We start from the raw sequence: 26,305 nt of genomic DNA on the forward strand, positions 1-26,305 counted from the left end.
GACAGACCCATTTTAACATATAAACACCTCAAAGTGACATTAAGCATATTGTATGCCATGTGATTGCCCTTATACTATAAACTGTTGAAAAAGCTGAATCCTTTCAAGATGTTAATCCACTATTTGCACTAGATTGGCATTTCTGTTTAGAAGTTTATGAATAATGCATAACAAATATTTTGTCCTTCACAGCTTTTTTTTTCCTATTGTGATATTTTTTATTCAAGATGAAGACAAAATGTTAAGAAATGACAAAGTCATGAGTCAAGCTTATATTTTCACACTTTAAATATCACTGACATGGGTACAACTTCTCAGGTAGTGTTCTGTTCAAATAATGCAGAAAATTATTAAGTTAAGTTAGAAATTAAAGGGAGCAGGCTTGACTCTTTGTAACTTTAGAAAAACAATAAAAATAAAAATAAGTAATCTATGTTCAGTAATTCAATATGGTCAATGAACTCCAATGGGAAAGGGCTAAAGATTGCAGCCAAAATTGAATTTTCAGCTTTGTGGATCATTCATTGTGCTATATTTAAAGGAAAACATTTTTTTTAATCAACTGGTGCCAGAAAGTTAAAACAGATTTGTAAATACTTTGTATACTACACAGAAGTTATTTTCTTTTTAAATTTCCTTTCTATCTGACCACAGTGCTCTCTGCTGACACCTCTGTCCATTTAAGGAACTGTCCAGAGTAGGAGAAATTCCCCATAGCAAACATATCCTGATCTAAACAGTTCCTAAAATGGACAGTGGTGTCAGCAGGGAGCACTGTGGTCAGGCAGAAAGGACATTAAAAAATAAAAGAACTTCCTGTGGAGCATACAGCAGCTAATTAGTACTGGAAGTAATATACTTTCTGTTTAACTTTCTGGAAACAGTTGCTTTAAAAAACTGTTTTCCAGCGGAGTACCCCTTTAATTGAAATACAAAGATATGTTAGTTCATGTTCTATGTTGTATTCTGTACTCCCCTGAGGACATCACACATTATGATAGAAACGTGTTGGGAGTGCTGCGCATAGATAGCACAAAGAAAGAGTTTATTACTCACTATCCATTGTAGCAGTGCATGCAGGGCATGTTACATATAAAATGAGGTTTAGTTTAGATTATTTCTCCCTCATGTTTTCATTTGGTAGTGGGCTCACACTATTTATATTTGGTGTATTTTTAAGTGTTAAAATAAAAGTTATAATTTAGGAACCTCCCTTTGTACTTAATGAGTGTTTGGGAAGTACTTTGTCTCATATTTCTTGCTGCATATGGACATTTATAAATGTCCATAAGCGGCTTCCGAGGTATGACACACGCTCAGCAGGTGAGCGTCCATCATACCCAGTGGGTCCCGGTAGCTATAAGCAACCAGGACCCACGGCTAATGCCGGACATCGCCAATCAAGCTGATGTCCTGCATTATCTCTTTAGATGCGGCGATCAAACTTGATCTATAGTGAAAGTAAAAGTTTCCCGGCAGCTCAGTCAGGCTGATCGGGACCATTGTGGTAAAATCATGATGTCCTGATCAGCTAGAACGCAACAGGAAGGTACCTTACCTGCCTCCTGCACATCCAATTGGCGATTGATTACTCCAAGCCTGAAATCCAGGCTTGAGCAATCAATCGCCGATAACACTGATCCCTGCCATTGCATTGCAAAGGCAAATCAGTGTAATGAATCAATGTACTGCATGTTATAGTCCCCTATGGGGGCTATAACATTGCAAAAGAAAGTAGAGAATAAAATAGTTAATAAAGATGAATTAACCAATTCCCTAACAAAAGTTTGAATCACCCCCCTATTCCCATTAAAAAAAAAAACTATGTAAATAAAAATAAATATAAACATATGTGGTATCACTGCGTGCATAAATGTCCGAACTATAAAAATATATCATTAATTAAACCTCATGGTCAATGGCGTACGCACAAAAAAAATTCCAAAGTCCAAAATAGAGTATTTTGGGTCACTCTTTAAACCATAAAAAAAATTTATAAAAAGCGATTAATAAGTCAGATCAAAACAAAAATGGTACCAATAAAAACTTCAGATCACGGCACAAAAAAGGGTCCCTCATACCGTCCCGTACAAGGAAAAATAAAAAAGTTATAGGGGTCAAAAGAGGACAATTTTAAACGTATACATTTTCCAGCATGTAGTTATGATTTTTTTCAGAAGTAATACAAAATAAAACCTATATAAGTAGGGTATCATTTTAACCGCATGGACCTACAGAATAAAGATAAGGTGTCAGTTTTACCAGAAAATGTACTGCGTAGAAACGGAAGCCCCCAAAACTTACAAAATGGCGTTTTTTCTTCAATTTTGTCGCACAATGATTTTGTTTTCTGTTTTGCCGTAAATTTTTGGGTAAAATGACTAATGTCATTACAAAGTAAAATTAGTGGTGCAAAAAATAAGCCATCATATGGATTTTTAGGTGCAAAATTGAAAGGGTTATGATTTTTAAAAGGTAAGGAGGAAAAAAAAAAGTGCGAAAATGAAAAATTGCCAAAGAGGGAAGGGGTTAATCACTAAAATCCTTATTCTGATTCTTCTAGCTAGGACCTCGCAGGCTTGCTGGGACTTGCTGTAGGTAGACTGACTATAATGTGGGCCATGGTGACTAGACAGTAGACTTGACTTGACTCACTTGATGACTGACTATTAGAAGACTTGAGTTTACTTGCAATTGACAGATGGCTGCAGTCTTTAGGCTTGAGGCCTCCAATGGCTGGATACAGGCACTGGGACAGATGACTGGACAGGACCTCAGCAGGAAATGATGTGTGATCAAAGAGAGAGATTGCAGCTCCTCCCTTCCTAATAAAGGGGGCTATGCAAGGAGCCCATAGGTTACTAGCGAGGTCACCTGGTCACTGGGGTTATCTGGGTAACAATACAATCATATGACTTAAACATGTGACATAATTACGTGACTAACAATACAGGTACTTTACTCTTTCATGTAAAAACTTATATACATAGGGGGAGACATTGCAGGGGAGTCCCAGAGACATATCGGGACTCAACCTGACGGGACTGTAGAACCATATGTCGTACTGGGACACCACATTGTTAAAATACATTACTAATTAAAATTCACCGAGAATTTATTCGGATCGAATCGTTTTTTTTATTTTTTTTTTATTCAGCGAATCAGCTAAATCAAAATTTTCAAAAATTCACTCATCTCTATTTATTTTGTTTGCTGATGTATCATTCTTCCTCCCCTCTTCATTTTTTCTTTTGTACCTCCCCCATTCCTCTTATTTGTATGTGAAAACTTCAAAAAAACAAACAAAAAAAACAGTCCAGAGATGTGCCAGTTTCAACCAGCTCACTCTTAGACTGTCTATGTCAGTGCCTAGCAGCTAGTTTTTATTTATCTCCCCCATTTCTTTGTCATAACTACCCACATAATAACCTCATAATTATATCTATATTTCAAATTATATATTTTATCTTGTCTACTATAGTGAAAATGAAACTGACAAATCATTTATCCAATGAATTGCATATACTCAACATTCTGAAAAGAATTAGTGACATTCTGAAGAAAGTGAGGCACAGTCAAGGTATATAGTTATAGGAAGAGGTAGCAGTAGCCATTATTTAAATTTTCAATAACTTACATGCTGTCACGATGCCGGCTGGCAGGAGGTGGATCCTCTGTGCCAGAGAGGGATTGGCGTGGATCGTGCTAGTGGACCGGTTCTAAGTCACTACTGGTGTTCACCAGAGCCCGCCGCAAAGCGGGATGGTCTTGCTGCGGCGGTAGTGACCAGGTCGTATCCACTAGCAACGGCTCAACCTCTCTGACTGCTGAAGATAGGCGCGGTACAAGGGAGTAGACAAAAGCAAGGTCGGACGTAGCAGAAGGTCGGGGCAGGCAGCAAGAATCGTAGTCAATAAGGGAATAGCAGGAGGTCAAGTACACAGTATGGACAAACACAGTAACGTTTTCACTAGGCTCTAAGGCAACAAGATCCGGCAGGGGAGTGCAGGGGCAGTGATCAGATATAGTCTGGGAGCAGGTGGAAGCCAATTAAGCTAATTGGGCCAGGCACCAATCATTGGTGCACTGGCCCTTTAAGTCTCAGAGAGCTGGCGCGCGCGCGCCCTAGAGAGCGGAGCCGCGCGCGCCAGCACATGACAGCAGGGGACCGGGACGGGTAAGTGACCTGGGATGCGATTCGCGAGCGGGCGTGTCCCGCTGTGCGAATCGCATCCCCGACGGCCATGACAGTGCAGCGCTCCCGGTCAGCGGGACCGACCGGGGCGCTGCGGAGAGAGAGACGCCGTAAGCGCTCCGGGGAGGAGCGGGGACCCGGAGCGCTAGGCGTAACAGTACCCCCCCCCCCTTAGGTCTCCCCTTCTCTTTGTCCGGTAACTGCCTCCCCTGGGATGAGGACACCGGGAAAGAATGGAGGGTTTCCTCAATGGCAGGCAGTACAGCAGGAGTGGGAATGGGGAGGGAGGGCAGAGGGCGAGGCCTTGCACGGGGCAGTGTGACACCAGGACGGGGGCCATGAGGAGGCACCGAGGCTTGCCTGACTGGACTGGGAGGGGGGAGAGGCACTTCTTATGGCAGGCAGAGTCCATATAGACCTTAGGGAGACCGGTTACAGGGGGAACCACAGGGTCACGGCAGGGAGTACTGGGAACCGGTTTAAGGCAGTCCTTGAAACAAGAGGTACCCCAGCTCTTGATCTCCCCTGTGGACCAATCCAGGGTTGGGGAATGGTGTTGAAGCCAGGGTAGTCCAAGGAGAATTTCGGAAGTGCAATTGGAGAGGACCAAAAACTCAATTTTTTCGTGATGAGGTCCGATGCACATTAGGAGGGGCTCCGTGCGGTAACGCACGGTGAAATCCAACCTGACTCCGTTGACCGCGGAAATGTAGAGTGGCTTGACGAGACGGGTCACCGGGATGCGGAATTTATTCACCAAGGAATCCAGAATAAAATTCCCAGAGGCACCGGAGTCCAAGCAGGCCACGGCTGAGAGGGAGGAGTTGGCTGAAGGAGAAATCCGTATGGGCACCGTGAGACGTGGAGAAGCCGACTTAGCATCAAGAGACGCCACACCCACAAGAGCTGGGTGCGAGCGTGCGTTTCCCAGACGTGGAGGACGAATAGGGCAATCCACCAAGAAATGTTCGGTACTGGCACAGTACAGACAAAGATTTTCTTCCCTACGGCGATTCCTCTCTTCCTGGGTCAGGCGAGACCGATCCACTTGCATGGCCTCCTCGGCGGGAGGCCTAGGCGTAGATTGCAACGGAGACTGTGGGAGAGGTGCCCAGAGATCTAAGTCTTTTTCCTGGCGGAGCTCTTGATGTCTCTCAGAAAAACGCATGTCAATGCGAGTGGCTAGATGAATGAGTTCATGCAGGTTAGCAGGAATTTCTCGTGCGGCCAGAACATCTTTAATGTTGCTGGATAGGCCTTTTTTAAAGGTCGCGCAGAGGGCCTCATTATTCCAGGATAGTTCAGAAGCAAGAGTACGGAATTGTATGGCGTACTCGCCAACGGAAGAATTACCCTGGACCAGGTTCAGCAGGGCAGTCTCAGCAGAAGAGGCTCGGGCAGGTTCCTCAAAGACACTTCGAATTTCCGAGAAGAAGGAGTGTACAGAGGCAGTGACGGGGTCATTGCGGTCCCAGAGCGGTGTGGCCCAAGACAGAGCTTTCCCAGACAGAAGGCTGACTACGAAAGCCACCTTAGACCTTTCAGTAGGAAACTGGTCCGACATCATCTCCAAGTGCAGGGAACATTGTGAAAGAAAGCCACGGCAAAACTTAGAGTCCCCATCAAATTTGTCCGGCAGGGACAAGCGGAGGCTAGGAGTGGCCACTCGCTGCGGAAGAGGTGCAGGAGCTGGCGGAGGAGATGGTTGTTGCTGCTGTAGCTGAGACTGAAATTGCTGTAGCTGTGACTGAAGCTGCTGTAGCTGCGACTGGAGTTGCTGTGTCATGGTGGTCAAGTAAGACAGCTGGTGATCTTGTTGGGCGATCTGTCGGGCTTGCTGGGCGACCAGTGTAGTGAGGTCGGCGACAACTGGCAGAGGAACTTCAGCGGGATCCATGGCCGGATCTACTGTCGTTGAGGAAACCCTCCATTCTTTCCCGGTGTCCTCATCCCAGGGGAGGCAGTTACCGGACAAAGAGAAGGGGAGACCTAAGGGGGGGGGGGGGTACTGTTATGATGCCGGCTGGCAGGAGGTGGATCCTCTGTGCCAGAGAGGGATTGGCGTGGACCGTGCTAGTGGACCGGTTCTAAGTCACTACTGGTGTTCACCAGAGCCCGCCGCAAAGCGGGATGGTATTGCTGCGGCGGTAGTGACCAGGTCGTATCCACTAGCAACGGCTCAACCTCTCTGACTGCTGAAGATAGGCGCGGTACAAGGGAGTAGACAAAAGCAAGGTCGGACGTAGCAGAAGGTCGGGGCAGGCAGCAAGAATCGTAGTCAATAAGGCAATAGCAGGAGGTCAAGTACACAGTATGGACAAACACAGTAACGCTTTCACTAGGCTCTAAGGCAACAAGATCCGGCAGGGGAGTGCAGGGGCAGTGATCAGATATAGTCTGGGAGCAGGTGGAAGCCAATTAAGCTAATTGGGCCAGGCACCAATCATTGGTGCACTGGCCCTTTAAGTCTCAGAGAGCTGGCGCGCGCGCGCCCTAGAGAGCGGAGCCGCGCGCGCCAGCACATGACAGCAGGGGACCGGGACGGGTAAGTGACCTGGGATGCGATTCGCGAGCGGGCGCGTCCCGCTGTGCGAATCGCATCCCCGACGGCCATGACAGTGCAGCGCTCCCGGTCAGCGGGACCGACCGGGGCGCTGCAGAGAGAGAGACGCCGTAAGCGCTCCGGGGAGGAGCGGGGACCCGGAGCGCTAGGCATAACACATGCACAGTTATGCAGTTATAACTTTCATGTAAAGCATTCGGACTACCCTTAGATAATAAATTATAGTAAATTGGTCTTCATAAAATCCATGTATAGATAATCAGATATAATATGAGGGAATATTTTACAATTTTTAATGGTAATCTCTGTGACTGCATAAGAAACTGATGACAGTATGTAACTGTAAAGAGTAGATTTAAGGGGTACTCCGGTGGAATTTTTTTTTTTAAATGAACTGGTACCAGCAAGTTATCAAATCTCAATTTTATGTCCGATAGGAGGCTCCCAATATTTGCATTATCTTTCTTTACTGAACTCACATAGCAGCGAAACAGTTAATGAAAGTTTGTAGAGAAGAAAACTTAGGTGTACCCAAGCATGACAGGTAATCACAGGTGCACTAATCATACTCTTAGTACAGGTAATAAATAGCCAGGCAGGTTAAGTCCCACCCTCTTTCTTCGCTGCTCACTCAAGAGATAAGTACCATATTGTCTTCTCTCTCAAGTGTTATATTGCAGTAATATATTGTTTAAATATAATATAATATTGTTACCGGAATTGCAGTATTATACATTGTTCACACATATACGCTGGTACATTACATTACTCATTACACTATACACACTTAGACCGTCTCCCGTGCCAAACAACCCCCTCCCCCCCCCTCCTCCTCCCGGTAATCTTTGTTCCATCATATATTCCCTTGTGTCAATGATATATACCTTGTAAACTTTTCTCTTTCACTCCAGCGCGCGCTCTCCCACACAGCTCAATTTCTCCTCACAGTTCAACTCCCGTTTATCGCGAGATCTCGCTTCTCACTGAATATCTCTGTAACAGCTCAAGTGTGCCTGTTAGCTCTCCCGCCGCGACCCTGTCACAGCTCCGCAGCGCTTCTCAGCTCCTGTCAGACTTTACCAAAAGATTTATTTCACTCAGGAAAGTTATTCTCCGGCAGATAGCTATTAATTATAACTATTTTCCAGTCATACTTATATTTCTGAGGCCATAATTTATTACTACCCTATAATTTCTATCGGTATACTTACCATAGTAACTTACTATTTCAATGTCCTCTGAAAATAAAACCTCTAGAGAGGAACATTCCTCTACCTCTGGCGATATTGATATGTCAGACCCAACTGCCGTAAAAAATATGGTAGACCATACAATACAATTAGCTATAAAATCAGCTATCTCCTCTATACGTGAGACCATATCAGAATCCGTGTCATCGGCTATGTCACACAATAACCCCAGTTTTAATAAACCCTCTACTCCTTCAGACATATTTTGGTCTGCAGAGGAGTCCACAACTGGTTTAGCTAAAGGTTTCAAATCTCAGGGGAAACGCACACATAAAAGAAATTTCTGTGCAAATGACGACCATGAAACCCTGTCTAAGCGACACTCTCGCCCTGGGTTAGGTCAGGACACGAATGAAAATTTGGCTACAACTAGTCACCATACTGATGTTAACCCTAAACATCCCAGACCCACTGCCCAGAGGGAAGTCAAAAGTGCTAGGGCAAAAAGGCTCTTAAAAGATCCAAACCTGATTCATATGTGGTCCCATCTTCCTCAGATAATGACTCTGACTCATACTCAGATATATCTGATCATTCTTCTGCTGAAGAAATGGAGTATGAGGAAGGTGAAATTGCTGAAACACATAATGACCCAGAAACTGGGACAACTACAGAAACGGTTTTTCTAGATAGCCAGGGCACCCCATATTTCAACCAGGATCTGATTCATCACCCAAGATCCTCAGAATGGGTGCCAAATTCCCATCTTGCAAAATATCTGTCTGCCAGAATTAGGAAACCTTTGGACAGATCCACCCGAAACAAGTTAAGATCTGAATGCCCTCGGCCTAATCTGCCTGAAAAAGCAGAATGCACCCCCGAACTTGACCCTATTCTAGTCAAGTATCTAAATAAAACGGGGAAGAATCCTAAAAAAGGTCTAGACAGATCCTTCAAGGCCTGTCAAGAAAAATAGCTTGATGTCCTAGGCCCTCTAACACAGATATTAGAAATATCTGATTCAGCAATAGCCTCAGGACACCCCATTGATGCCAACACTTTGCGTGGTTGGGCACAAAGAGCCCTTTGCCTACTAGGCAATGCTAATTCAGCTATTGCGGATGGATCCTCAATTAGCTAATCTAGCAACACATGAGTTGGAAAACTCTTCTGAAGGGCTTCTCTTTGGAGACGCTTTTATTAAGGAAATAGGGAAATTTGTCGGGATTTTTACATCCCTTGACAAAGCCCAATCATCTTTAAAGAAAGTTTTTCCCTGTAAAATTTTTGGGAAGGCTGGGAAAGGTAGGGGCCGCTTTCCCAGCAGAACCTCCTCATCTAGGCAGTACCCTAGAGGCTCCAATCAAGAAAGAAGCAACTTTCAACAATCATCCTCCTTCACTCCAGCTCCATTCTTTCCAACTAGAGGACGCCCATGGAGATCCAGAGGCAACATAGGCTACCCCAGGACCAGACCATCTTCAGGTAAGTCCAGTTCCTCTATCTTCTTTCCTTCTTCCCCTAGGAGGAAGACTCCAACATTTTATTCATGCTTGGTCTTCAATAACCTCAGACCTTTGGATTCTGAACACGGTTTCAGGATTCCTGATAGACTTCATGACTCCACCAATACAACACACTCTTCCCATACCAATTCAGTTTTCAATTTCAGACCAAAAACTTGTAGATCAAGAGATCATAGACCTTCATTCCAAAGGAGCAATTATTCCAATCCCAAATCACACACAAGGCTTCCTTAGCAATCTTTTTCTTGTGAAGAAAAAAGATGGCGGATACAGACCAGTAATCAACCTTCGCCTTTTGAACAAGTTTGTATTATACCAACACTTCAAAATGGAAGGGATACACCTTCTCAGGGACATCTTGATTTAAGGAGATTGGCTAGTGAAGGTAGATCTAAAAGATGCCTACCTCACTGTTCCAATACATTCCACCCACCAACAATACCTCCAGTTTATCTGGAAAGGTCAAAAATGGCAGTTCACCTGCCTCCCCTTCGGCCTGTCGTCAGCCCCATGGTGCTTTACAAAGCTCATGAAACCCATTACATCCATTCTCAGGAGCAGAGGTGTCCGTCTAATTATTTACTTGGACGACATTCTCATCATGGCTCAGTCTCAAACAACTCTTCTCCAACACCTTCAATGGACAATATCTCTTCTCACCTCACTAGGTTTTTCCATCAACAACAAAAAATCAATTCTGACCCCGTCAAGGGAAGTGGAATTCTTGGGTTTCATGATAGACACCCAGAAAACTATCTTAAGCCTACCTACCAAAAAACTGAAAATAATTCGGAAAGAAATCAGATCTGCCTTGAGCAAACGGATGATATCCTTACGGGCACTTGCTCGGATAATTGGCCTGTTATCCGCCTCAATACAAGCTGTCTTCCCAGCACCGTTACACTATCATGCTTTACAACGTCTCAAAATTCACCATCTGAGACAGGGCATGAACTATTCAGACTTGATAACCATCTCTATCGAAGCCAGGGAAGAACTTCTATGGTGGCTTTCTCACCTAGAATCTTGGAATGGCAAGACCATTTTTCATTACACTCCGGACATAATCATAGAGTCGGATGCCAGCCTATCAGGCTGGGGAGCTCGCTGTGGGATACTCACCACAGGAGGAAAATGGTCAGAGAACGAAGCCAACCTTCATATCAACTGTCTGGAACTCTTAGCAGGTTCCTTTGCCCTGAAGAGTTTCGCAAAGTACAGATCACACTGCTGTATTTTGCTTCGAATGGACAATATCTCAGCGGTTCAGTACATCAACCGCTTGGGAAGTACAACTTCCAAAGCTTTATCAGACATTGTGAAGGATTTCTGGCATTTCTGCTTAGAAAAGAATATTATTTTGAAAGCAGAATACTTACCTGGTTTAGCCAATTCCATCGCAGACTGGAATTCTAGCTTCCTTACAGATTCCAGCGACTGGAGACTGGATTCCTCCGTTTTCTCCTCTATCAATTCCATATGGGGACCTCTTTATATGGACCTTTTTGCTTCCCGCTTGAACAATCAATTATCTCTTTTCTTCAGCTGGAGACCGGACCCGGAAGCTTTGGGAATAGATGCCTTTCTTCAACTGTGGCCACAAAAAACCCTCTACGCTTTCCCTCCATTTGCAATGATTCCGAGAGTATTATCTCAGGTGGTAACTCAACGGTCGACTATGGTATTGATTACCCCATGGTGGCCATCCCAAACTTGGTTTCCCCAAGTTCTCCAACTATCCATGGATATTCCAAAAATCCTACCTGTTTTCCCTCTTCTTCTTCAGGACCCTCTAGGGAACCCTCACCCCTTGATCCTATCCGGCTCTCTATCACTCATTGCCTGGATGATCACAGGCAATCCCCACTTGATTGCGAACTTTCACAATCAACTAAAGACATCCTCTCAGAATCATGGGCTCCAGGTACCCACAAGGCTTACAGATCAGCTTGGAGACTTTGGGTTCATTGGTGCTCTCAACGATCTCTGGATCCCGTTCGAGCATCTATCTCCCATATCCTAAATTTTCTTTCAGAATCCTTTGACTCAGGCAAAGCTTACAGAACTATAAATCTGTACCGCTCTGCCATTTCGGCAGAGCACAAACACATCAATTCTCTCCCAATTGGTAAGCACCCTCTTATATGTAGATTATTGAAAGGAATTCGCCTCAAAAGACCTCCTCGTCCTAAATATGAATCCACCTGGGACATCTCCCTAATTCTCAATCTCTTTTCTTCTTGGGAAGATAATGATCTCCTTCCCTTGAAATTACTTTCGATTAAACTTACGGTACTTCTTTGCCTCATTTCTATAAAGAGAGTTTCAGATGTCAAAGCTCTAGATATTTCAAATAGATCCTTTTCTCCCCACGGGGTTCATTTTGCTATTTCCCAACGTACAAAAACCAATATCCATTCGGTCTTCTATCCCACCTTCATTAACCATCCCAAACTTTGTGTAGTTAGATGCCTAAAATCTTACGAACATAAAACATCTTCTCTTCGTAATCACTCTCTCCCCCAATTACTCATATCTTATTATAAACCCCATCTTCCAGTTACATCAGCTACCTTAGCAAGATGGGTCAGGATAGCCATGGATATGGCTGGAATTGATACCTCCAAATTCGGAGCACACTCTACCCGAGGAGCTATGTCCACCAAAACCATTCAAAAAGGAGGATCTCTCTTTGATCTTCTTAAAGCAGCCAACTGGTCAACCGAACATACATTTAAAACATTTTACTTCAGACCAGACACTCATGTCTCCATGTCTATTCTATAATGTATAATTTATTGCCTATGTTTTTATAGCTTTAAACTTGCAAATATTGGGAGCCTCCTGTCGGACATAAAATTGAAGATTTTCCTAGTTTTAATGACGGAAAATATAGATTTTATTAACGACAGGAGGCAAGCAATATCCCTCCCTATCATTTCTATCCCTCCCTTATTATGATTTACCATTTTTATATTTTTCAGCATATTGATGATCTTCATCCCATATCCATGGACTACTCTTCGGAAGAATCCTTTCAGCTAAAAGTTTTTGATGACTCCATGTTCCAGTTCAAGATCTTCGTTTTCATCTAAGAGTCTTCAGTTTGATAGTCTGTTTGTTTCTTCCTGGAATTCTGGACTATGGTTTATTTTAATTGTTTATTACTTTGTCGCATCTCAGAAAGAGGGTGGGACTTAACCTGCCTGGCTATTTATTACCTGTACTAAGAGTATGATTAGTGCACCTGTGATTACCTGTCATGCTTGGTTACACCTAAGTTTTCTTCTCTACAAACTTTCATTAACTGTTTCGCTGCTATGTGAGTTCAGTAAAGAAAGATAATGCAAATATTGATCGCCTCCTGTCGTTAATAAAATCTATATTTTCCGTCATTAAAACTAGGAAAATCTTCAATTATCTCATATTATTATATGTCAGTAATATTTGTTTAATAAGGGGATTTGCAGTTGGCTGTAGGATAAGGCTATGTTCGCAGATTGTATTTTCAGTTGTATGTGTAAGCTTAAAAATGCAACCATCTTTCTATTTATTTAATAAAAAAGACAAACTGAATTGTGAAAATTGTTGCTGGTAATTTCTCAATTTAATGGTTGTTTTTTCTTTTCTTTTGTTCTTCCCACTATTAGGAACACAATCTGAAGACAACCTGTAAACACAGGAGAAAAGTCTGTATGGTTTGATTATCTGAGATGTGACCTCTTGGACCAATAGTGTAAGTTTTGAGAAAGATAAATTAAATATATGTCTGAAGAAATCCATCATATTAGAACTAATATTACTATATAATCACCAGGGATGTGGTTGTTATTAAACCATCAGAAATTCCATTTACTTAACCTGTGATTTACAGTGTTTGCTTGTGTAGAATAGATAGCTCAGAGGTTAAACAGAACATAACTCAAATGAATAGTATAACAGCAAGCACAGTCACCTTTACAGTGTTTTTCAAAGTATATAGCCTATAATGTAATGTATTTTAGCAATTCAGAGCAGAATAAAATTCATAGTAAGTAAATAATGTAGCATGATATAAAACATTTATCTTGACTAAAAATGTTTATATGTGTTATCATTTTTTTGTTACCTGAGGTCTTGAGAGGGTCCTGCTCGTATATGTGGTGTTTCCACTGAATGGCCAAATACAGCACCCTCTGTTCCTACAATAAAAACAATTCATTTCAGCGATCATTTCAGAAGTTTCTTAAAATAATAGTTTTCTCTCCTGTTGAAATATGCCAACAAAGCAGTCTTTACAGTAATTGTTTTCTCCTACTCCTTAGGGAGGCTGAAATTGTTCTTATACTTTTCTATATACTTTCTTATACTTTTCTATAGCAAAGCTGATCAATTGAAAAAAATTAAACTTAACATTGAAATAAATCAATAATTTCTATTTGATTATTATTATAATTATTATTATGCTTAACAAAAAACAGCAATAATAATGCAAAATACAGTATATCTATTAAATCAGCTCAGCAATATCATTTAGCAATAACATTTGTAAAAGCTGTGATAACTCCAAACTCCATAAAGCTGGTGATAACTCAATACTATCCAGGGATGCCAGGTGGTCTTTTTTTTTTTTTAGAACTTAAAGGGGTACCCCGGTGGAAACCTTTTTTTTTTTTAAAATCAACTGGTGCCAGAAAGTTAAGCAGATTTGTAAATTACTTCTATTACAAAAATCTTAATCTCTGCTGATAGGTTTTCAAAGGGGATTTGCTTCTTCTCTGGAAAGTTCTCAAAATGGACAGAGGTGTCAGCAAACAGCACTGTGGTCAGGCAGAAAGGAAATTAAAAAAGAAAAGAACTTCCTGTGGATCATAACAGCCGCTGATAAATACTGGAAGGATTAAGATTTTTAAATAGAAGTAATTTACAAATATGTTTAAATTTCTGGCACCAGTTGATAAAAAAAAAAAAAAGAAAGTTTTCCAGTGGAGTACTTATTTAACCCCTTAAGGACCAAGGGCGTACAGGTACGCCTTTGCTCCCTGGTACTTAACGACCAAGGGCGTACCTTTACGCCCGTGGGAATTTCGGTCCCTGCCACGCCGTGCGGGGACCAGACGGGGGTGACTGCTGATATCTATCAGCAGGCACCCAGCGCAAATGCTCAGGGGGGTCATCAGACCCCCCATGTCGGCGATCGCCGCAAATCGCAAGTGAATTCACACTTGCGATTTGCGGCTATTCCGGGTCATACGGGTCTATGGTGACTCGGTGACCCGGAATATAAGGGGGATCGTGGTTGTCCGAGACACTCACGATCTCCCTGAAGGGATAGGAGTGAGGTGGCCGGGGTGCCACCCCTCCTATCCCTGCTATTGGTGGTCTAGACGCCACCACCAATAGCAGATCGGGGGCGGGGTGCTTTACTTTCGGTTTCGCCGGCGCCGATGTCCACTTACCCCGCGAGCGAGGCTGCGGGCGCCCATCGGTGGAGGAGATCGGAGTCCGGCGATGTCATGCGGCTGGCTCCCTGGATCCGACGGAAGCCGGTGAGTTGCCTAGCAACATCTGGAGGGTACAGTTTGAGACCACTATATAGTGGTCTCTAAATTGTAACCCTCCAGACGTTGCAAAACTACAACTCCTAGCATGCCCAGACAGCTGTTAGGGCATGCAGGGATTTGTAGTTTTGCAACAGCTGGAGGGCCCAGTTTGGAAATCACTGGCAGTGTTCTCTAACTGTGGCCCTCCGGATGTTGCAAAACTGGAACTCCTAGCATGCCCAAACAGCATTTTGCTATCTGGGAATGCTGGGATTTGTAGTTTTGCAACAGCTGGAGGTCCACAGTTTAGAGATCTCTAAATTGTAGCCCTACAGATGTTGCAAAACTGCAAATCCCAGCATGCCCAAACATGCTGGGAGTTGTAGTTGTGTACCTCCAGCTGTTGAATAACTACATCTCTCAGCATGCCCTTCGGCGATCAGTACATGCTGGGAGTTGTAGTTTTGCAACAGCTGGAGGCACACTGGTTGGTAAATACTGAGTTAGGTGACAGAACCTAACTGAAGGTTTTCCAACCAGTGTGAATGTACCCTTAAAACACTACATTACACTATACTAACACAAAATAAAGGGTAAAACACAACATATACACCCCCTTAAACTATCCCCCCAATAAAAATGAAAAGCGTATTGTACGACAGTGTTTCCAAAACGGAGCCTCCAGCTGTTGCTAAACAACAACTCCCAGCATTTCCGGACAGCAACTGACTGTCCAGGCATGCTGGGAGTTTAGCAACAGCTGGAGGCACCCTGTTTGGGAATCACTGGCGTAGAATACCCTATGCAATCCCTAATTTAGTCCTCAAATGCGCATGGCGCTCTCTCACTTCGGAGCCCTGTCGTATTTCAAAGAAACAGTTTAGGGCCACATATGGGGTATTTCCGTATTCGGGAGAAATTGCACTACAAATTTTGGGGGGCTTTTTCTCCTTTTACCCCTTATGAAAAAGAAAAGTTGGGGTCTACACCAGAATGTAAAAAAAAAATGTTTTACATTAACATGCTGGTGTTGTCCTTTACTTTTTATTTTCACAAGGGGTAAAAGGAAAAAAAGACCCACAAAATTTGTAACGCAATTTCTCCTGAGAACGGAAATACCCTATATGTGGGCATAAAATGCTCGGCGGGGGCACGACAAGGCTCAAGAGTGAGAGCGCACTATGTACATTTGAGGCCTAAATTGGTGATTTTGCACAGGGGTGGCAGATTTTACAGCGGTTCTGACATAAACGCAAAAAAATGAATACCCACATGTGACCTAATTTTGGAAACTACACCCCTCATGTAATGTAATAAGGGGTACAGTGAGCATTTATGCCCCACGGGGGTCTGACAGATTTTTGGAACAGTAGTCCAAAATTGTAATTTTTCATTTGCACAGCCCACTGTTCCAAAGATCTATCAATCGCCATTGGAATGTAAATACTCACTGCACCCCTTATTAAATTCTGTGAGGGGTGTTGTTTCCAAAATGGGGTCACATGTGGGGGGGGGGGGGTCCACTGTTCTGGCACCACGGGGGGCTTGGTAAACACATATGGCCCCCGACTTCCATTCCAAACAAATTCCCTTTTCAAAAGCTTAATGGCGCTCCTTCTCCTCTGAGCATTGTAGTGTGCCAGCAGAGCACTTGATGTCCAGACACGGGGTATTTCCATACTCAGAAGAAATGGGGTTACAAATTTTGGTGGTAATTTTCTCTGTTTACCCCTTCTAAAAATGTAAAATTTTGGGGAAAAAATGCATTTTAGTGAAATTTTTTTTTTCATTTACACATCCGACTTTAACAAAAAGTCGTGAAATACCTGTGAGGAGTTAAGGCTCCCTGTACCCCTTGTTACATTCCTTGAGGGGTGTAGTTACCAAAATAGTATGCCAGGTGTTTTTTTTGCTGTTCTGGCACCATAGGGGCTTCCTAAATGTGACATGCCCCCCAAAAACCATTTCAGAAAGACACTCTCCAAAATCCCATTGTCGCTCCGTCCCTCCTGAGCCCTCTACAGTGCCCGCCGAACACTTGACATACACATATGAGGTATTTTCTTACTTGAGAGAAATTGGGTTACAAATTTTGAGAGGACTTTTTTCCTTTTACCTCTTGTAAAAATTCAAAAACTGGGTCTACAAGAACATGCGAGTGTAAAAAATGAAGATTTTGAATTTTCTCCTTCACTTTGCTGCTGTTCCTGTGAAACACCTAAAGGGTTAAAAAACTTACTGATTGTCATTTTGAATACTTTGAGGGGTGCAGTTTTTATAATGGGGTCATTTGTGGGGTATTTCTAATATGAAGGCCCTTCAAATCCACTTCAAACCTGAACTGGTCCATGAAAAATTCTGATTTAGAAAATTTGGTGAAAAATTGAAAAATTGCTGCTGAACTTTGAAGCCCTCTGATGTCGTCCAAAAGTAAAAACATGTCAACTTTATGATGCAAACATAAAGTAGACATATTGTATATGTGAATCGGAGTATAATTTATTTAGAATGTCTATTTTCCTTACAAGCAGAGAGCTTCAAAGTTAGAAAAATGCAAAATGTTAAATTTTTTCATCAAATTTTGGAATTTTTCACTAAGATATGGTGCAGGTATCGACAAAATTTTACCAATAACATAAAGTAGAATATGTAACGAAAAAACAATCTTGGAATCAGAATGATAGGTAAAAGCATCCCAGAGTTATTAATGCTTAAAGTGAAAGTGGTCAGATGTGCAAAAAACTCTCTGGTCCTACAGTGAAAATTGGCCTGGTCGTTAAGGGGTTAAATCTTGGGGAAACTATTTTCTTGAACAGAATATTGCCTTGTGACAAAATTTGATGCATTTTTTTGATGCATTTATCCAAAACCTTTCTGGGATTCTAAAAAAAAGAACATCAGCATACCTGTTTCCTTTCCTTAAGAACACCTAAAAACTTATTTCCTGTCTTACGCTAGATAAACATGTCAAAAAATGAATAACAAAATATGTCCACATAATAGAATATTATTATTTTAATCTAATATTGTACACAATGAAAGGCAATGGATAAGTGGCTGTCAGTGCACACACTATTTGTTTCCATAATTCCATCATTAGAATTATAGACACTAGCAACCACTTTCTGATTGACTTTCAGTGTGTGCAATATTAGATTAAAAATACAGACATATTGATGTACTTAGATATTCACTTTACAAAAAAAATTAAAAATTCAAAAGTTTTTTGAACAAGATGCTAAATGCAGGGAAAAAGAAACACTATGAAATTGATTGGCTAATAAATGCTTGATGGTAATACTCCAAAACAAAAATTTTGGAATTTGGTCATAAGTATTACAATCCTTTAATATGACACTTAAACTTTAGCTATGGCTCCTCCCATTTCTATTGATCATCTTTTTATATATATATATATATATATATATATATATATATATATCAACTGACTCCGGAAAGTTAAACAGATTTGTAAGTTACTTCTATTAAAAAATCGTAATCCTTCCAATAGTTATTAGCTTCTGAAGTTTTCTGTCTAACTGCTCATTGATGATGTCACGTCCCGGGAGCTGTGCATGATGGGAAAATATCCCCATAGGAACTGCACAGCTCCCGGGACGTGAGTCATCAGAGAGCAGTTAGACAGAAAACAACAACTCAACTTCAGAAGCTAATAACTATTGGAAGGATTAAGATTTTTTAATCAAAGTAATTTACAAATCTGTTTAACTTTCTGGAGCCAGTTGATATATAAAAAAAAGTTTTAGCCTGGAATACCCCTTTAACCCCTTAAGGACTCAGCCCATTTTGGCCTTAAGGACTCAGACAATTTAATTTTTACGTTTTCATTTTTTCCTCCTCGCCTTCTAAAAATCATAACTCTTTTATATTTTCATCCACAGACTAGTATGAGGGCTTGTTTTTTGCGCGACCAGTTGTCCTTTGTAATGACATAACTTATTATATCATAAAATGTATGGCGCAACCAAAAAACACTATTTTTGTGGGGAAATTAAAACGAAAAACGCAATTTTGCTAATTTTGGAAGGTTTTGTTTTCACGCCGTACAATTTCTGGTAAAAGTGACGTGTGTTCTTTATTCTGAGGGTCAATACGATTAAAATGATACCCATTATTATATACTTTTATATTATTGTTGCGCTTAAAAAAAATCACAAACTTTTTAACCAAATTAGTACGTTTATAATCCCTTTATTTTGATGACCTCTAACTTTTTTTTTTTTCCGTATAAGTGGTGTTATGGGGGCTCATTTTTTGCGCCATGATCTGTACTTTTTTTTGATACCACATTTGCATATAAAAAAACTTTTAATACATTTTTTATAATTTTTTTTTAATAAAATGTATTAAAAAAGTAGGAATTTTGGACTTTTTTTATTTTTTTTCGTTCACGCCGTTCACCGTACGGGATCATTAAGATTTTATTTTAATAGTTCGGACATTTACACATGCGGCGATACCAAATATGTCTATAAAAAATGTTTTTTACGCTTTTTGGGGGTAAAATTGGAAAAAACGGACGTTTTACTTTTTTATTGGGGGAGGGGATTTTTCACTTTTTTTTTTACTTTTACTTTTACATTTTTTTACATTTTTTTTTACACTTGAATAGTCCCCATAGGGGACTATTCATAGCAATACCATGATTGCTAATACTGATCTGTTCTATGTATAGGACATAGAACAGATCAGTATTATCGGTCATCTTCTGCTCTGGTCTGCTCAATCACAGACCAGAGCAGGAGACGCCGGGAGCCGCACGGAGGAAGGAGAGGGGACCTCCGTGCGGCGTTATGAATGATCGGATCCCCGCAGCAGCGCTGCGGGCGATCCGATCGTTCATTTAAATCGCGAACCGCCGCAGATGCCGGGATCTGTATTGATCCCGGCACCTGAGGGGTTAATGGCGGACGCCCGCGAGATCGCGGGCGTCGGCCATTGCCGGCGGGTCCCTGGCTGCGATTAGCAGCCGGGATCAGCCGCGCATGACACGGGCATCGCTCCGATGCCCGCGGTTATGCTTAGGACGTAAATGTACGTCCTGGTGCGTTAAGTACCACCTCACCAGGACGTACATTTACGTCCTGCGTCCTTAAGGGGTTAACAATGCATATCAGAGCAAAAATCAAGCCATGAGGCGGAAAGAACTGCTGGTAGAGCTTAGAGATTAGATTGCGTGGATACACAGATCTGGTGAAGGTTACAAAAAAATTCTACCCTGAAAGAGCACAGTGACCTGCATAATTCTTAAATAAAAGAAACTGGAAAAGGGCCTTGTAAGAGAAGTAAACAAAAACCTACTGGTTATTTTGACTGAGCTCCAAAGATCATGGGGGACATTTATCAATGTTTTTGTGATGTAATATAGATTTTATCCCTGTTTGTTTGGGGTATTTTTACACAGGGTCTCAAAATGTACCCAAATGGTGCACAGACTTGATAAATCAGACTTGATAAATTCTGCACAGTTACAGAAACCAGTGAGCTGCAGAGTTATTTTTAAGCTTTGTGCTCTGACATCTGACACATTTGTGTGTGTCATATGAGGGTGTAGGTTTGCGCAAAAAAAAAGTAGGCTTTGTGAAAAAAAAAAAAAACACTTCTAAATTTAATTTGTGCAAATAATAAATACATCTCCACTGCAAAAATGTGGTGTCCGGTGCACCAAACAGTAGACAACTTTAAAACAAAAAAACAAAAATTCTACCAATGCTGCACAAAAATTTAGTTTATTGCACAAAATTGGCAGGGACATTAAGAACATTAAAGGGGTACTCTGCCCCTAGATATCTTATCCCCTAAGATGTCTAAGAGCAGAGTACCCCTTTAACCCCTTAAGGACTCAGGGTTTTTCCGTTTTTGCACTTTCGTTTTTTCCTCCTTACCTTTAAAAAATCATAACCCTTTCAATTTTCCACCTAAAAATCCATGTTATGGCTTATTTTTTGCGTCGCCAATTCTACTTTGCAGTGACATTAGTCATTTTACCCAAAAATGCACGGCGAATCGGAAAAAAAAATCATTGTGCGACAAAATCGAAAAAAAAACGCCATTTTGTAACTTTTGGGGGCTTCCGTTTCTACGCAGTGCATATTTCGGTAAAAATTACACCTTATCATTATTCTGTAGGTCCATACGGTTAAAATGATACCCTACTTATATAGGTTTGATTTTGTCGCACTTCTGGAAAAAATCATAACTACATGCAGGAACATTTATACGTTTAAAAATGTCATCTTCTGACCCCTATAACTTTTTAATTTTTCCACGTACGGGGCGGTATGAGGACTCATTTTTTGCGCCGTGATCTGAAGTTTTTATTGGTATGATTTTTGTTTTGATCTGACTTTTTTATCACTTTTTATTCATTTTTTAATGTTATAAAAAGTTACCAAAATACGCTTTTTTGGAATTTGGAATTTTTTTGCGCGTACGCCATTGACCGTACGGCTTAATTAATGATATATTTTTATAGTTCGGACATTTACGCACGCGGCGATACCACATATGTTTATTTTTATTTTTTTTTACACTGTTTTATTTTTCTTATGGGAAAAGGGGGGTGATTCAAACTTTTATTAGGGAAGGGGTTAAATGACCTTTATTAACACTTTTTTTTTACTTTTTTTTTGCAGTGTTATAGGTCCCCTAGGGACCTATAACACTGCACACACTGATCTTTCATCCTGATCACAGGCGTGTATTAACACGCCTGTGATCAGCATTATCGGCGCTTGACTGCTCCTGCCTGGATCTCAGGCACGGAGCAGTCATTCGTCGATCGGACACCGAGGAGGCAGGTAAGAGCCCTCCCGGTGTCCGATCAGGTGTTCGGGACGCCGCGATTTCACCGCGGCGGTCCCGAACAGCCCGACTGAGCAGCCGGGATACTTTCAGTTTCACTTTAGAAGCGGCGGTCAGCTTTGACCGCCGCTTCTAAAGGGTTAATACCGCACATCGCCGCGATCGGCGATGTGTGGTATTAGCCGCGGGTCCCGGCCGTTGATTAGCTCCGGGACCCACGCAATATGATGCGGGATCGCGGCGCGATCCCGCTTCATATCGCGGGAGCCGGCGCAGGACGTAAATATACGTCCTGCGTCGTTAAGGGGTTAAAGTGGTGTAAAGCCAATGATAATGTCCCCCCATGTGTGCAAATGAGAGAAACTTCCAGAAGGTTAAACATCATTGCAAATTTTGCAGTAGATTAACTATAACCCACTTCATGGCTAAAAAAAAAAAATATTTCAATCGTGAATTCACGCTTATTATATTTGTTGACACTTCCAAGGCCTGTAGGTAGGCTTGAGCGAATTATGTATCCAAATTCATTACGAATTTCTGGAAAAAATTGATTATTAACAAATGTGAATATTGTAACAATTCGATTGCGCAAATCAATTTGTTTAACTCCATTTAGTGCGGTCCAGGCTCCAGAGGCCAGGCATATAAAATGGTGGAACCACATGTGAGGACATGGGGCAAGGCATCTTGGGAAGGCGGGAAAAAGGGTCAATGGGATGACCCTGAATCACATGCAGCATGCAGCCTATCAGCAGCCAGTCACCCCTGTGATCTCACAGCCATATATAGTCAGCAGCCATCTTGCAGCCAGTCACATCAGCGTTCTATTACAGAGAAAGAGGGACAGACAGCAGTGTGTGTTGCACAGAAAAGCATTTTTACAGCAGCGATTCACCTCCCAGTCACATCAGCGTTCTATTGCAGAGAGAAACAGAGAGCAGTGTGTGTTGCATAGAAAAGCTTTTTTACAGCAGCGATTCACCTTAAGCCCAAATCCAGCCTAGAAGCACTGATAGGGAAGGGAGTGAGATTGAGAGAGAGAGTGCAATTTTGGGGGAAGTACACAGTGACTGTGTGCTGCAGCTCTGGTGTTGTAGACAAATATTGTTTTAAGCATACTAGAGCGTATTGTCTTCCCTCTTAAGTGAATACCACATACGTACATCTAATTGGTGTACCATTTTGTTCCAGTTAAAGTCTTAAGGGCCTAGATACTGTGAAAGGACAGCCAAAAGTACCCACCTGCTGGTGTTGTAGACAAAAACAGTTTTAAGCATAGTGGAGCGTATTGTTCTTCCCTCATATATGCACTAAATATGTCAGGCAGAGAAGTGCCAGGACATTCACAGAGGAGTGGCAGAGGCCTAAATCCATCAGGCAGAGGCTTAAATTCTTTAGGCAGAGGTGGGTTCAGCTCCACTATTTAGTGAGAACGATCTAGAGGACAGTCAGCAGCTACTGCCCAGTCAAGGAGTGGAGGAGACATCTGCTGCTTCCTCCGCTAGGCAGGCAAGTAGTGATGAGGAGAGTGGCATGGGAGGTGGTGTTGCAAACGTTCAAACTCCTGAAGCAGACACTGTTGAGGAACCTGAGGAGGATATCAGTGATGTGCAGACATAACTCAATGATGATGAAGCCGATCGCACTTGGGAGCCGGGTGCAGAAGGGGCTTCATCATCAGCAGGAGAAGAGGGTTGCCAGTTGCCCGTGAGGCAGCAGCTCAGCCAGCAAGGTGGTAGCATGGTTGACAGTGAGCATGGTGGCAGCAGTGGACAGTCTGGAGCCAAACGTGCCATTGGTAGACCCCCTGCTTCGCGGCAGCCTACTTTCCCGGGAAGTAGTGGAACAGGGGTTTCTTTTGTCGGCGGCGGCAGTAGCAGTCAATCAGTGCGGACTGTAGGTGGGAAAATCAGCTACTTGGCGAGGTGGCAGTCTTTCATCAAGCATCCGGAGGATGTTAACCTGGGCACATGCAAGATGTGTTGGCAGAAGGTGAAGCGTGGCCAGGGTCCCAATGTTGGCACCATGGCCCTGCGTAAACATATGCATCATCACCATATAGCGGCCTGGGAGAACTGGGGCTCCGATGTGGTGGTCTGCTGCATCGCCCAGTGGAACGCTGCTCCCTGTTATAGCAAGCCAAGGCTCCACCACCTCAGCCGAAGGGAGCTGTGTGTCATACCCATCTCCAGATGCTTCTGCTCCTCCAACTTCGAGTCAGTCATTCCAGCAGCAATCCATCGGCAAAGCCATGTCCAAGAGACAACAGTATGCGCCCAATCGTCCAACGATGCAGAAGCTGAATGTGCTCCTGTCCAAGTTGCTGGTGCTGCAGTCCCTCCCTTTTCAAGTGGTGGACTGTGCATCTTTCAGAGAACTGATGGCTTGTGCCGAGCTGAGGTGGAGAATCTCAAGCCCTCATTTCTTTGCGAAAAAGGCAGTACCAGCCCAGCACAATTCTGTGCAAGAGATGGTGGGCCAGTCCTTGAGCCTGTAGGTGTGTACCAAAGTGCTCGGCAACACCAACGTTTGGAGCTGCATCCACAGTCAGGGACAACACATATGCTTTATTGCCCACTGGGTAAATATGGTTCCTGCACAGCCACTACAGCAACTTGGACAGGTCACACCGCTTCCACCTCCACGCTTTCAGGCCGTTGGACCTGTGACAGTGTGCGACTCTGCCTCCTCATCCTCCACCGTGTCCTCAGCCTCCACTGCACGAACAAGTCTCAGTGCCCCTTCAGCATACCATATGTGCAGGGCATGGCGGTGACAAGTGGTTGTTCACATGGTTTCCCTTGCCATACAGAGTCACACAGGGGAGGAACTGCTAAAAGTCATTCATCAAGAAATTGAATCATGGCTTACTCCACGAAAACTGGAAAAGGGAACCATGGTGACTGACAACGGAAAGAACATCTTGTCTGTGCTGCGACAAGATAGCCTGAGACATGCACCCTGAATGGCACACTTGTTCAAGCTGGTAGCCAAGTGGTTCCTGAAGTGTTCCATCCATCTGCAGGAAATCCAAACAATGGGAAGGAAACTTTGCATGCACTTCAGCCACTCGTACACCGCAAAGCACACCCTAATTGAGCTGCAGCGTCAGAACGGTATTCCCCAACATAGTCAGATTTGCAACAATTCCACACATTGGAATTCCACCCTCCATATGTTGGACCGACTATATGAACAGAGAAAAGCCATCACCGATTTCTTAATGATACAAGTGGTTAGGGGGACTCCCCTGTGTAACTTCAATGTTAACCTGTGGCAGCTCATACGTGACACCACTTTGCTCAGGCCCTTTGAGGAAGACCCATTATTAGTCAGTTGCCAGGATTAAGGGATGAACGAGGTCATTCCACTGCTTCATTTACTACAACACTTGTTGGAAATGATGGCTGGTCTGGGCACTATGAGATGTGGAGCCTACATCTCATGGCCACATGAGCCCTGTGGGGGCTGAACTGGAGGAGGAGGGGGAGGGGCACAGTGGAGCACAGTTTAGGTTTTGCAAAATGAGCGGTTTTTCTAGTCATCTGACAGGAGAGAAGGGGCAGGAGCAACTAGAGGAGCTAGAGGGTCATGGCAGTATGCAGTGGAGATGGAGGCAGGGAGTCCCTCCGAGTCACTTGCACAAATGGCACGATGCATGCTCACTTGCTTGTGTAGTGACCGCCGAATTATTATCATTCAGCAGCGGGATGATTTCTGGCTCTTCACCTTATTGGACCCTTGCTACTGGCACAAAATGGGGGCCTTTTTTATACCAACTGAGAGCGAGGGCATACTGACCTACTACAGAGACATCCTACGTATTCAGTTGGGCGATGCCTATCTGTGCCATCGTCCAACCTCTCACAGGTCTGACTCGGGGGGCCCTCTGCACTCACCTTCTACTGCCATGGCTGCTGGGGAGGGGTGGGGTGGCAGGAGCAGTACCAGCTCCATCAGCAGCAGTCGCTGATGAGTAGCTTTCTTCACTCACATAGTGAAGCAACTCATAAGCAGCAGGTAGACCTGGAGCATTATCTGAACCAGCAGTTGGTGGCATACCTTGACATGACCATGCCAACACACCTTAAAGATCCGCTGGACTTCTGGGCAGCCAAACTTGATTGGTGGCCGCAACTAGCAGAGTTTGCCCTGGAAAAGCTGTCATGCCCGGCCAGTAGTGTGCCATCAGAATGGGTGTTTAGTGTGGTGGGGGACATAGTAACCCCAAGGAGAACTCATCTGTCCACGAAAAATGTGGAGAAACTGACCTCTGTGAAGATGAATCAGGCATGGATCAGCCAGGATTTCCACCTACCAATGCCTGATGCATCAGAGTAGATTGACCATGGTGCCACACCAACACTTCACAAATATGGATAGTGCTAAACATATTGAAGGTGCTGCATATATGCAGGATATGCATTAGCTAAAAGTTAACTTTCTTAGGATAAAATATATGTACCCAATTTTTTTTTTTTAAA

The 26,305-nt window shown here is 43.0% G+C and overlaps 1 protein-coding gene across 4 annotated transcripts in view; it reads right to left on the bottom strand.

Annotated features, from left to right (window-relative positions):
* The window catches only part of SGCZ (sarcoglycan zeta), a 1,079,134-nt gene that overhangs the window by 37,616 nt on the left and 1,015,213 nt on the right, over nucleotides 1-26,305 (bottom strand). For all 4 annotated transcript variants that reach the window (XM_056558613.1, XM_056558604.1, XM_056558590.1 and 1 more), the window contains one exon: nucleotides 13,583-13,655. In XM_056558613.1, coding sequence (XP_056414588.1) covers nucleotides 13,583-13,655 — 73 coding nt within the window. The remainder of the gene's footprint in view (nucleotides 1-13,582; nucleotides 13,656-26,305) is intronic.

The sequence above is a fragment of the Hyla sarda genome, chromosome 1 (genome assembly GCF_029499605.1).
Source record: "Hyla sarda isolate aHylSar1 chromosome 1, aHylSar1.hap1, whole genome shotgun sequence".
Taxonomy (NCBI): domain Eukaryota; kingdom Metazoa; phylum Chordata; class Amphibia; order Anura; family Hylidae; genus Hyla; species Hyla sarda.